Source organism: Taudactylus pleione, unplaced genomic scaffold (genome assembly GCF_031769625.1).
Source record: "Taudactylus pleione unplaced genomic scaffold, aTauple2 ptg000762l, whole genome shotgun sequence".
NCBI classification, from domain to species: Eukaryota; Metazoa; Chordata; class Amphibia; order Anura; family Myobatrachidae; genus Taudactylus; species Taudactylus pleione.
The window spans coordinates 515,679-530,407 of record NW_028285164.1 but is presented as its reverse complement, the minus strand read 5'-3'; the positions used below and the strand labels follow the sequence as shown (position 1 = coordinate 530,407).

At 46.6% G+C, this 14,729-nt stretch overlaps 1 protein-coding gene across 1 annotated transcript in view; it reads left to right on the top strand.

Annotated features, from left to right (window-relative positions):
* The window catches only part of CORO1A (coronin 1A), a 68,976-nt gene that overhangs the window by 3,817 nt on the left and 50,430 nt on the right, over positions 1-14,729 (top strand). Inside the window, exons 3-4 of the mRNA XM_088457530.1 lie at positions 6,163-6,285; positions 6,853-6,982. Of these exons, the coding sequence (XP_088313656.1) occupies positions 6,163-6,285; positions 6,853-6,982 (253 nt within the window). The remainder of the gene's footprint in view (positions 1-6,162; positions 6,286-6,852; positions 6,983-14,729) is intronic.

Below are 14,729 nucleotides of genomic sequence, written 5' to 3'. Positions count from 1 at the left end.
CATTGTCTTTTAAAACAGTATTAATTTAAAAGACAGCCTCGGCGGAATTGCATGATGCCTGTATCTCCCTGGCTATTTTATTTCCTCCTATATGTGTACTGTGCTACAGCTAGTGTCATTTATGATTGTTACATACAGGGACAATCCAAGGAAAAGGGAATAAATGTGAAAATGCCCTTTCATGGAATAACAAATGTATTGATATAGAACTGGCCTGACCAACCTGCCGCTCTCCAGCTGTCGGGGTTAGTGGCGTAATTGTGCACAAATCAATCTTTGCAGAGGATCTGGTCATTTAGCTGAGGTGCTTGTTGTACCATTAAGCACGAATATATATATATATATATATATACACATATATACACACATACACACTGTACTATGCTGATGTTCACGCACTTGAGCAATTATAGGTGATCTGCGCATGTGTCGAGTGACATTACTGACGGCGGTCGCAGCAAATATTTGGCTACAGTGTGATTGGCAGTCGGGGAGCGTTTGGGGGAGTGGTGACCTTCTTTGTAACTTTAAGAATGGTCCCGTAAAAATGGTTCCAGGTTCTCGGGTCCAGTCGCCATTGGATTTGTGGAGAAGCCGGTCTCAATACAATTCACTGCGGCTGCGATGTTGCATATTTTTGCCAAAGCCGCAGCAGGGACGGTATTAGCGTACATCCCATCATTCGGGCCCGATGATGATATCAATCTGATCTGTTGCATGGCGACACTGAGGTACAATAGGGCCTGGCCATGCAGACACCATCACGGCCGGCACAGCACCCATATAGTGCACACTCACACAGCCCAGATCACACTACTCGCAGTGCAATAGCTGGGGCATGCAGACACTAGTACACACTCATACACACACCATCACGGCCGGCACAGCACCCATATAGTGCACACTCACACAGCCCAGATCACACTACTCGCAGTGCAATAGCTGGGGCATGCAGACACTAGTACACACTCATACACACACCATCACGGCCGGCACAGCACCCGTATAGTGCACACTCACACAGCCCAGATCACACTACTCGCAGTGCAATAGCTGGGGCACACAGACACTAGTACACACTTATACACACACCATCACGGCCGGCACAGCACCCGTACAGTACACATTCACACAGCCCAGGTCACACTACTCGCAGTGCAATAGCTGGGGCATGCAGACACTAGTACACACTTATACACACACCATCACGGCCGGCACAGCACCCGTATAGTACACACTCACACAGCCCAGGTCACACTACTCGCAGTGCAATAGCTGGGGCATGCAGACACTAGTACACACTTATACACACACCATCACGGCCGGCACAGCACCCGTATAGTGCACACTCACACAGCCCAGGTCACACTACTCGCAGTGCAATAGCTGGGGCACACAGACACTAGTACACACTCATACACACACCATCACGGCCGGCACAGCACCCGTACAGTACACACTCACACAGCCCAGATCACACTACTCGCAGTGCAATAGCTGGGGCATGCAGACACTAGTACACACTCATACACACACCATCACGGCCGGCACAGCACCCATATAGTGCACACTCACACAGCCCAGATCACACTACTCGCAGTGCAATAGCTGGGGCACACAGACACTAGTACACACTCATACACACACCATCACGGCCGGCACAGCACCCGTACAGTACACACTCACACAGCCCAGGTCACACTACTCGCAGTGCAATAGCTGGGGCATGCAGACACTAGTACACACTCATACACACACCATCACGGCCGGCACAGCACCCGTACAGTACACACTCACACAGCCCAGGTCACACTACTCGCAGTGCAATAGCTGGGGCACACAGACACTAGTACACACTTATACACACACCATCACGGCCGGCACAGCACCCGTATAGTACACACTCACACAGCCCAGGTCACACTACTCGCAGTGCAATAGCTGGGGCATGCAGACACTAGTACACACTTATACACACACCATCACGGCCGGCACAGCACCCGTATAGTGCACACTCACACAGCCCAGATCACACTACTCGCAGTGCAATAGCTGGGGCACACAGACACTAGTACACACTTATACACACACCATCACGGCCGGCACAGCACCCGTACAGTACACATTCACACAGCCCAGGTCACACTACTCGCAGTGCAATAGCTGGGGCATGCAGACACTAGTACACACTCATACACACACCATCACGGCCGGCACAGCACCCGTACAGTACACACTCACACAGCCCAGGTCACACTACTCGCAGTGCAATAGCTGGGGCACACAGACACTAGTACACACTTATACACACACCATCACGGCCGGCAAAGCACCCGTATAGTACACACTCACACAGCCCAGGTCACACTACTCGCAGTGCAATAGCTGGGGCACACAGACACTAGTACACACTTATACACACACCATCACGGCCGGCACAGCACCCGTACAGTGCACACTCACACAGCCCAGGTCACACTACTCGCAGTGCAATAGCTGGGGCATGCAGACACTAGTACACACTCATACACACACCATCACGGCCGGCACAGCACCCATATAGTGCACACTCACACAGCCCAGGTCACACTACTCGCAGTGCAATAGCTGGGGCACACAGACACTAGTACACACTCATACACACACCATCACGGCCGGCACAGCACCCGTACAGTACACACTCACACAGCCCAGGTCACACTACTCGCAGTGCAATAGCTGGGGCATGCAGACACTAGTACACACTTATACACACACCATCACAGCCGGCACAGCACCCGTATAGTGCACACTCACACAGCCCAGGTCACACTACTCGCAGTGCAATAGCTGGGGCATGCAGACACTAGTACACACTTATACACACACCATCACAGCCGGCACAGCACCCGTATAGTGCACACTCACACAGCCCAGGTCACACTACTCGCAGTGCAATAGCTGGGGCACACAGACACTAGTACACACTTATACACACACCATCACAGCCGGCACAGCACCCGTATAGTGCACACTCACACAGCCCAGGTCACACTACTCGCAGTGCAATAGCTGGGGCATGCAGACACTAGTACACACTTATACACACACCATCACGGCCGGCACAGCACCCGTATAGTACACACTCACACAGCCCAGGTCACACTACTCGCAGTGCAATAGCTGGGGCACACAGACACTAGTACACACTTATACACACACCATCACGGCCGGCACAGCACCCGTATAGTGCACACTCACACAGCCCAGGTCACACAACTCGCAGTGCAATAGCTGGGGCACACAGACACTAGTACACACTTATACACACACCATCACGGCCGGCACAGCACCCGTACAGTACACACTCACACAGCCCAGGTCACACTACTCGCAGTGCAATAGCTGGGGCATGCAGACACTAGTACACACTCATACACACACCATCACGGCCGGCACAGCACCCGTATAGTACACACTCACACAGCCCAGGTCACACTACTCGCAGTGCAATAGCTGGGGCACACAGACACTAGTACACACTTATACACACACCATCACGGCCGGCACAGCACCCGTATAGTGCACACTCACACAGCCCAGGTCACACTACTCGCAGTGCAATAGCTGGGGCATGCAGACACTAGTACACACTTATACACACACCATCACGGCCGGCACAGCACCCGTATAGTACACACTCACACAGCCCAGGTCACACTACTCGCAGTGCAATAGCTGGGGCATGCAGACACTAGTACACACTTATACACACACCATCACGGCCGGCACAGCACCCGTACAGTACACACTCACACAGCCCAGGTCACACTACTCGCAGTGCAATAGCTGGGGCACACAGACACTAGTACACACTCATACACACACCATCACGGCCGGCACAGCACCCGTATAGTGCACACTCACACAGCCCAGGTCACACTACTCGCAGTGCAATAGCTGGGGCATGCAGACACTAGTACACACTTATACACACACCATCACAGCCGGCACAGCACCCGTATAGTGCACACTCACACAGCCCAGGTCACACTACTCGCAGTGCAATAGCTGGGGCATGCAGACACTAGTACACACACCATCACGGCCGGCACAGCACCCGTACAGTACACACTCACACACATGGTCCAGGATCTGGCCATACACACACCATCACAGCCGGCACAGCACACGTACAGTACACACTTACACACACAGTCCAGGACCTGGCCATGCACACACCATCACAGCCGGCACAGCACCCATACAGTACACACTCACACAGCCCAGGTCGCACTCACAGTAGCTGAGCAGTGATATAATCACAATGGTCTCTGTGTATCCCCGTGACACCCTTGCTGTCTGTGAGATGGGGGGTGTGACTTCCTCAGGGGGCTAGAACGTCTCATGACCAACATATAAAAAGTGAACTGGGGAGAGAAACAAGGAATTAAATAACCAGAGTTCCTGTGACTGGGAAACCCATAGGAGGACGGTGTACATGGCATGACTGGGTCACTGTGGGCAGTCTCTGCAATGCATGCACATGTATTAGTACATTAGCGTCTCTGCAGGCAGTAAAGTTACCAGAGGGTTCTAATGTGGCCCACAGGGCTCTGCTTGTTAGGAAGAAGGAAATCTTTATTGTCCTGCAACACCACAAAATCATTAGCTATTGCCATATTGCAGAGTATTGTGTTACTATAGTACAAGATAGTGTGACTTCCCCAGCAGGCCCTCCTGGCCAGATCTGCTGGTGGCTCATCTCAGTATTATCTCACTGTGCATCTTGCAGCCGGTAATAAGGGAAGTGTGTGACACCACAGCTCAATCTTTACCTTATTTGGTCTTTACATTTTTTTTTCTTTTTTTGACACTTTCCCCCTGCACAGTGAGGGGAGGAACAAGTGTGAGCATCACACCTCCATCACTATCTCTGCAGAGCATCTGCCTCCGCACTTCCCGTGCAGCTCATCACACAACCCTGCCACTAGCATGCCTGCAGAACCTGCAATGACTGTGTATTTCTGGCTGTACATGGGGAATGCTCTGCAGGCGTGCAAAGCTGCATAAAAGCTGAGATGCTCTGCAGAGTCCACATTCGCACTGTAACCACATGATTAGCAAATATACAGTTACAATATTATCTTCAGCCACTCTCTTTAAATATATAAACTTAAACTTTGAGTATTGCACACAGATAACCTCATTTCGCTGGAATAGTATCACATACCACAGTTATATTAAACACGTAAACAGTGCCCCCAGTGGCGGATATTATAACAAACAATTGTAAAACCCATCTATCTTGCAAGTTTTTTTTCTTTAACAAAGCATCTATAGATTGGGTAGTAGTCTCTTATTCATTACTAATTATTTATAGAGTGCACACATATTCCCAGCGCTTTACAGAGAATAGTTTGCACCACGGACGGACTGGGGCTGTATATCAGCCCTGGCAGTCCGCCCTGCACTTCTGTGTAGAGGGGGCGTGGTAAATGCAAGGGGGCATGCCACGAGTCACGAGGGCTGGCCTCGCGGCACACCTGTCTCTTTTCGGCCGAGCAAAGCCGCCGCCGGCCCATACACGTCTCCTACCCTTCCGGCTCCGTGAAATCTTAATGATTTCGGAGCCATTGGGTGGAGGGCGGGGGTCTTTTCCTTCACCCCTCCTCAAGCCGGTCCTTAGGCCATCGGGCCCTGGTTTGCACGTTCACACCAGTTCCTGCTCCAGTGGAGCTTACACTCTATATTCTCTACCACATGTGCGCGCACACTCACTGGATAATTTTGTTTTGGGTACCAATTAAACTTTTGGAGTGTGGGAGGAAACATAGCCAACAGAGGAAACCCACGCAAGCACTGGGAGAACATACAAACTCCACACAGATAGGACCATAGTGGGAATTGCACCCAAGACCTCTGTGCTCCATGATGTCAGTAAACACATGACTTTTGGTAGGTGACGAATGATGGCCCCAGTGATTGCACTCACCAGCACACTGGCAGCTTGCATCCCCATCTGTAGTTCCACCTTAAGGAGTTACTCCGATAATAAGCCGGCATGGATCCAATGGCTGATGGGTGCTGTAGGTGGCTGATAAATTCATGGTTGTTACAAAGTTGGAGATTATTACATTGATGTCCTTTCCATAAACCTGCCCATGTGCCTTCTCTCTGCAGACCGGTCGGCTGGATAAATCTCAGCCCGTGGTTTGTGGTCACACAGCTCCGGTACTGGATATTGACTGGTGTCCTCATAATGATAACGTCATTGCCAGCGGCTCAGAAGACTGCAGTGTTATGGTAAGAATGCCCCATCTCGTCCTTCCACTGGGCAGAGGGGGCAACATGCTATGTCTGAGGGTATTGTTGCGGGGGCTGGAAAACAGTGCACCTATGTGACTTATAGGATAGTTGCGAACGAGATTATAATCGATGGAGTTATATCCAGGAGAGGCGAAAAAAAACCTCCCCCAGCACTCCATAATGGACCAGCAAAGGAGATGTACATCCTTCATGATAATAGAGATCTCAGTTATATACATTTGCAAACATATAGTAAGCCACCAGCCACGGCAAGGCGTCTCTGCTCTGGTGGTCCTACGCTACATAACAGCACCTACTATGGGTCATAAATTTATATTTCTAAACTGAGAGTCAACTCAGTTGAAGTCACCCCAAAGATTCTCCAATATGGCACTACAAGGATCAGCACACCCTCCAGCTACTGATCTCATCAGTGCCCCTCAGATACCAGGAGAGCATTTCTCATTATTGCACAAGATATCACCATTACAGTAAGTGAGAAGAGGGGTTGCTGCTGTCACATGCTGTATGTGCCTCTTACTCACACCTTCCTTTATCCCCCAGGTATGGGAGATCCCAGATGGAGGACTGACCCGCTCCATCACAGAGCCTCTGGTCACCCTGGAAGGGCACACTAAGAGAGTGGGCATCGTCCTCTGGCACCCAACTGCCCAAAATATACTGCTGAGTGCAGGTACAAAGTGGGCACAAAGGAGGGAGGACGAGACAAAATGCAGTGTGACCTGTATGATGTCATCCTTATCCCAACTGTGTGACCTGTATGATGTCATCCTTATCCCAACTGTGTGACCTGTATGATGTCATCCTTATCCCAACTGTGTGACCTGTATGATGTCATCCTTATCCCAACTGTGTGACCTGTATGATGTCATCCTTATCCCAACTGTGTGACCTGTATAATGTCATCCTTATCCCAACTGTGTGACCTGTATGATGTCATCCTTATCCCAACTGTGTGACCTGTATGATGTCATCTTTATCCCAACTGTGTGACCTGTATGATGTCATCCTTATCCCAACTGTGTGACCTGTATGATGTCATCCTTATCCTAACTGTGTGATGTCATCTTTATCCCAACTGTGTGACCTGTGTGATGTCATCCTTATCCCAACTGTGTGACCTGTATGATGTCATCCTTATCCCAACTGTAAACTGTATGATGTCATCCTTATCCCAACTGTGTGACTTGTATAATGTCATCTTTATCCCAACTGTGTGACCTGTATGTCATCCTTATCCCAACTATGTGATCTGTATGATGTCATCCTTATCCCAACTGTGTGACCTGTATGATGTCATCCTTATCTCAACTGTGTGACCTGTATGATGTCATCCTCATCCCAACTGTGTGACCTGTATGATGTCATCCTTATCCCAATGACCTGTATGATGTAATCCTTATACCAACTGTGTGACCTTTATGATGTCATCCTTATCCCAACTGTGTGACCTGTATGATGTCATCCTTATCCCAACTCTGTGACTTGTATGATGTCATCCTTATCCCAACTGTTTGACCTGTATGATGTCATCCTTATCCCAACTGTGTGACCTGTATGATGTCATCCTTATCCCAACTGTGTGACCTGTATGTCATCCTTATCCCAACTCTGTGACCTGTATGATGTCATCCTTATCCCAACTGTGTGACCTGTATGATGTCACCCTTATCCCAACTATGACCTGTATGATGTCACCCTTATCCCAACTGTGTGACCTGTATGATGTCATCCTTATCCCAACTGTGTGACCTGTATGATGTCATCCTTATTCCAACTGTGTGACCTGTATGATGTCATCCTTATCCCAACTGTCAACTGTGTGACCTGTATGTCATCCTTATCCCAACTGTGTGACCTGTATGATGTCATCATCCCAACTGTGTGACCTGTATGATGTCATCCTTAACCCAACTGTGTGACCTGTATGATGTCATCCTTATCTCAACTCTGTGACCTGTATGATGTCATCCTTATCCCAACTGTGTGACCTGTATGATGTCATCCTTATCCCAACTGTGTGACCTGTATGATGTCATCCTTATCCCAACTGTGTGACCTGTATGATGTCATCCTTATCCCAACTGTGTGACCTGTATGATGTCATCCTTATCCCAACTGTGTGACCTGTATAATGTCATCCTTATCCCAACTGTGTGACCTGTATGATGTCATCCTTATCCCAACTGTGTGACCTGTATGATGTCATCTTTATCCCAACTGTGTGACCTGTATGATGTCATCCTTATCCCAACTGTGTGACCTGTATGATGTCATCCTTATCCTAACTGTGTGATGTCATCTTTATCCCAACTGTGTGACCTGTGTGATGTCATCCTTATCCCAACTGTGTGACCTGTATGATGTCATCCTTATCCCAACTGTAAACTGTATGATGTCATCCTTATCCCAACTGTGTGACTTGTATAATGTCATCTTTATCCCAACTGTGTGACCTGTATGATGTCATCCTTATCCCAACTATGTGACCTGTATGATGTCATCCTTATCCCAACTGTGTGACCTGTATGATGTCATCCTTATCTCAACTGTGTGACCTGTATGATGTCATCCTCATCCCAACTGTGTGACCTGTATGATGTCATCCTTATCCCAATGACCTGTATGATGTAATCCTTATACCAACTGTGTGACCTTTATGATGTCATCCTTATCCCAACTGTGTGACCTGTATGATGTCATCCTTATCCCAACTCTGTGACTTGTATGATGTCATCCTTATCCCAACTGTTTGACCTGTATGATGTCATCCTTATCCCAACTGTGTGACCTGTATGATGTCATCCTTATCCCAACTGTGTGACCTGTATGTCATCCTTATCCCAACTCTGTGACCTGTATGATGTCATCCTTATCCCAACTGTGTGACCTGTATGATGTCACCCTTATCCCAACTGTGACCTGTATGATGTCACCCTTATCCCAACTGTGTGACCTGTATGATGTCATCCTTATCCCAACTGTGTGACCTGTATGATGTCATCCTTATTCCAACTGTGTGACCTGTATGATGTCATCCTTATCCCAACTGTCAACTGTGTGACCTGTATGTCATCCTTATCCCAACTGTGTGACCTGTATGATGTCATCATCCCAACTGTGTGACCTGTATGATGTCATCCTTAACCCAACTGTGTGACCTGTATGATGTCATCCTTAACCCAACTGTGTGACCTGTATGATGTCATCCTTATCCCAACTCTGTGACCTGTATGATGTCATCCTTATCCCAACTCTGTGACCTGTATGATGTCATCCTTATCCCAACTCTGTGACCTGTATGATGTCATCCTTATCCCAACTGTGTGACCTGTATGATGTCATCCTTATCCCAACTGTGTGACCTGTATGATGTCATCCTTATCCCAACTGTGTGATCCGAAACATACATACAGCTGGATGTGTCTTAGGAAGTATTATATGTGACACGTGAGTATGACTAGTGTGCAGCGAGCCAGAGTTGTGTGCAGGGAGAATTATTAGTGTACAGCAAGTATATCTAGTGATTATCATGGTGAGCATGAGTTGTGTGTGCAGGGAGTATCATCATTTTACAGAGAGCATGTGTTGGGTGCAGAGAGTATCGCTAGTTTACAGCGAGCAAGAGTTGTTAGAGGACAGTATCACTAGTGGATGGTGAGTACAAGTTGTTAGAGGACTGTGTGTTTTCAGGGATTTTACTTCAAATATTGAATAATAAATGTGCCCCAGTATCACTAGCGGACGGTGAGCACAAACTGTGTGTAGAGAATATCGCTGTTGGACAGTGAGCATGTGTTGTTATTACTAATGAACAGTGAGCATGAATTGTGTGCAGAGTTTCACTAGTGGACAGTGAATTGTGTCAAGACTACTAGTGGACAGTGAGCATGTGTTGTGTGTGTAGTACCACTAATAGACAGTGAGCATGTGTTGTGTGCGTAGTACCACTAATAGACAGTGAGCATGTGTTGTGTGCGTAGTACCACTAATAGACAGTGAGCATGAGTTTTGTGCAGAGTGTCACTAATAGACAGTGAGCATGTGTTGTGTGCGTAGTATCACTAATAGACAGTGAGCATGTGTTGTGTGCGTAGTACCACTAATAGACAGTGAGCATGTGTTGTGTGCAGAGTGTCACTAATAGACAGTGAGCATGTGTTGTGTGCGTAGTATCACTAATAGACAGTGAGCATGTGTTGTGTGCGTAGTATCACTAATAGACAGTGAGCATGTGTTGTGTGCGTAGTATCACTAATAGACAGTGAGCATGTGTTGTGTGCAGAGTGTCACTAATAGACAGTGAGCATGTGTTGTGTGCAGAGTGTCACTAATAGACAGTGAGCATGTGTTGTGTGCGTAGTACCACTAATAGACAGTGAGCATGAGTTTTGTGCAGTGTCACTAATAGACAGTGAGCATGTGTTGTGTGCGTAGTATCACTAATAGACAGTGAGCATGTGTTGTGTGCGTGGTATCACTAATAGACAGTGAGCTTGAGTTTTGTGCAGAGTGTCACTAATAGACAGTGAGCATGTGTTGTGTGCGTAGTATCACTAATAGACAGTGAGCATGAGTATTGTGCAGTGTCACTAATAGACAGTGAGCATGAGTTTTGTGCAGTGTCACTAATAGACAGTGAGCATGTGTTGTGTGTGTAGTATCACTAATAGACAGTGAGCATGTGTTGTGTGCGTGGTATCACTAATAGACAGTGAGCTTGAGTTTTGTGCAGAGTGTCACTAATAGACAGTGAGCATGTGTTGTGTGCGTAGTACCACTAATAGACAGTGAGCATGAGTTTTGTGCAGTGTCACTAATAGACAGTGAGCATGTGTTGTGTGCGTAGTATCACTAATAGACAGTGAGCATGAGTTTTGTGCAGTGTCACTAATAGACAGTGAGCTTGAGTTGAGTGCGTAGTATCACTAATAGACAGTGAGCAAGAGTTTTGTGCAGTGTCACTAATAGACAGTGAGCATGTGTTGTGTGCGTAGTATCACCAATAGACAGTGAGCATGTGTTGTGTGCGTAGTATCACTAATAGACAGTGAGCTTGAGTTTTGTGCAGAGTATCACTAATAGACAGTGAGCATGAGTTTTGTGCAGTGTCACTAATAGACAGTGAGCATGAGTTTTGTGCAGAGTGTCACTAATAGACAGTGAGCATGTGTTGTGTGCGTGGTATCACTAATAGACAGTGAGCTTGAGTTTTGTGCAGAGTGTCACTAATAGACAGTGAGCATGTGTTGTGTGCGTAGTACCACTAATAGACAGTGAGCATGAGTTTTGTGCAGTGTCACTAATAGACAGTGAGCATGTGTTGTGTGCGTAGTATCACTAATAGACAGTGAGCATGTGTTGTGTGCGTAGTATCACTAATAGACAGTGAGCTTGAGTTTTGTGCAGAGTATCACTAATAGACAGAGAGCATGAGTTTTGTGCAGTGTCACTAATAGACAGTGAGCATGAGTTTTGTGCAGAGTGTCACTAATAGACAGTGAGCATGTGTTGTGTGTGTGGTATCACTAATAGACAGTGAGCTTGAGTTTTGTGCAGAGTGTCACTAATAGACAGTGAGCATGTGTTGTGTGCGTAGTACCACTAATAGACAGTGAGCATGAGTTTTGTGCAGTGTCACTAATAGACAGTGAGCATGTGTTGTGTGCGTAGTATCACTAATAGACAGTGAGCATGTGTTGTGTGCGTAGTATCACTAATAGACAGTAAGCTTGAGTTTTGTGCAGAGTGTCACTAATAGACAGTGAGCATGTGTTGTGTGCGTAGTATCACTAATAGACAGTGAGCATGTGTTGTGTGCGTAGTACCACTAATAGACAGTGAGCATGAGTTTTGTGCAGTGTCACTAATAGACAGTGAGCATGTGTTGTGTGCGTAGTATCACTAATAGACAGTGAGCATGAGTTTTGTGCAGTGTCACTAATAGACAGTGAGCATGTGTTGTGTGCGTAGTATCACTAATAGACAGTGAGCATGTGTTGTGTGCGTGGTATCACTAATAGACAGTGAGCTTGAGTTTTGTGCAGAGTGTCACTAATAGACAGTGAGCATGTGTTGTGTGCGTAGTATCACTAATAGACAGTGAGCATGAGTTTTGTGCAGTGTCACTAATAGACAGTGAGCAAGAGTTTTGTGCAGTGTCACTAATAGACAGTGAGCATGTGTTGTGTGCATAGTATCACTAATAGACAGTGAGCATGAGTTTTGTGCAGTGTCACTAATAGACAGTGAGCATGTGTTGTGTGCGTAGTATCACTAATAGACAGTGAGCATGTGTTGTGTGCGTAGTATCACTAATAGACAGTGAGCTTGAGTTTTGTGCAGAGTATCACTAATAGACAGTGAGCATGAGTTTTGTGCAGAGTGTCACTAATAGACAGTGAGCATGTGTTGTGTGCGTGGTATCACTAATAGACAGTGAGCTTGAGTTTTGTGCAGAGTGTCACTAATAGACAGTGAGCATGTGTTGTGTGCGTAGTACCACTAATAGACAGTGAGCATGAGTTTTGTGCAGTGTCACTAATAGACAGTGAGCATGTGTTGTGTGCGTAGTATCACTAATAGACAGTGAGCATGAGTTTTGTGCAGTGTCACTAATAGACAGTGAGCTTGAGTTGAGTGCGTAGTATCACTAATAGACAGTGAGCATGAGTTTTGTGCAGTCACTAATAGACAGTGAGCATGTGTTGTGTGCGTAGTATCACTAATAGACAGTGAGCATGTGTTGTGTGCGTAGTATCACTAATAGACAGTGAGCTTGAGTTTTGTGCAGAGTATCACTAATAGACAGTGAGCATGAGTTTTGTGCAGTGTCACTAATAGACAGTGAGCATGAGTTTTGTGCAGAGTGTCACTAATAGACAGTGAGCATGTGTTGTGTGCGTGGTATCACTAATAGACAGTGAGCTTGAGTTTTGTGCAGAGTGTCACTAATAGACAGTGAGCATGTGTTGTGTGCGTAGTACCACTAATAGACAGTGAGCATGTGTTGTGTGCGTAGTACCACTAATAGACAGTGAGCATGTGTTGTGTGCAGAGTGTCACTAATAGACAGTGAGCATGTGTTGTGTGCGTAGTATCACTAATAGACAGTGAGCATGTGTTGTGTGCGTAGTATCACTAATAGACAGTGAGCATGTGTTGTGTGCGTAGTATCACTAATAGACAGTGAGCATGTGTTGTGTGCAGAGTGTCACTAATAGACAGTGAGCATGTGTTGTGTGCAGAGTGTCACTAATAGACAGTGAGCATGTGTTGTGTGCGTAGTACCACTAATAGACAGTGAGCATGAGTTTTGTGCAGTGTCACTAATAGACAGTGAGCATGTGTTGTGTGCGTAGTATCACTAATAGACAGTGAGCATGTGTTGTGTGCGTGGTATCACTAATAGACAGTGAGCTTGAGTTTTGTGCAGAGTGTCACTAATAGACAGTGAGCATGTGTTGTGTGCGTAGTATCACTAATAGACAGTGAGCATGAGTATTGTGCAGTGTCACTAATAGACAGTGAGCATGAGTTTTGTGCAGTGTCACTAATAGACAGTGAGCATGTGTTGTGTGTGTAGTATCACTAATAGACAGTGAGCATGTGTTGTGTGCGTGGTATCACTAATAGACAGTGAGCTTGAGTTTTGTGCAGAGTGTCACTAATAGACAGTGAGCATGTGTTGTGTGCGTAGTACCACTAATAGACAGTGAGCATGAGTTTTGTGCAGTGTCACTAATAGACAGTGAGCATGTGTTGTGTGCGTAGTATCACTAATAGACAGTGAGCATGAGTTTTGTGCAGTGTCACTAATAGACAGTGAGCTTGAGTTGAGTGCGTAGTATCACTAATAGACAGTGAGCAAGAGTTTTGTGCAGTGTCACTAATAGACAGTGAGCATGTGTTGTGTGCGTAGTATCACCAATAGACAGTGAGCATGTGTTGTGTGCGTAGTATCACTAATAGACAGTGAGCTTGAGTTTTGTGCAGAGTATCACTAATAGACAGTGAGCATGAGTTTTGTGCAGTGTCACTAATAGACAGTGAGCATGAGTTTTGTGCAGAGTGTCACTAATAGACAGTGAGCATGTGTTGTGTGCGTGGTATCACTAATAGACAGTGAGCTTGAGTTTTGTGCAGAGTGTCACTAATAGACAGTGAGCATGTGTTGTGTGCGTAGTACCACTAATAGACAGTGAGCATGAGTTTTGTGCAGTGTCACTAATAGACAGTGAGCATGTGTTGTGTGCGTAGTATCACTAATAGACAGTGAGCATGTGTTGTGTGCGTAGTATCACTAATAGACAGTGAGCTTGAGTTTTGTGCAGAGTATCACTAATAGACAGAGAGCATGAGTTTTGTGCAGTGTCACTAATAGACAGTGAGCATGAGTTTTGTGCAGAGTGTCACTAATA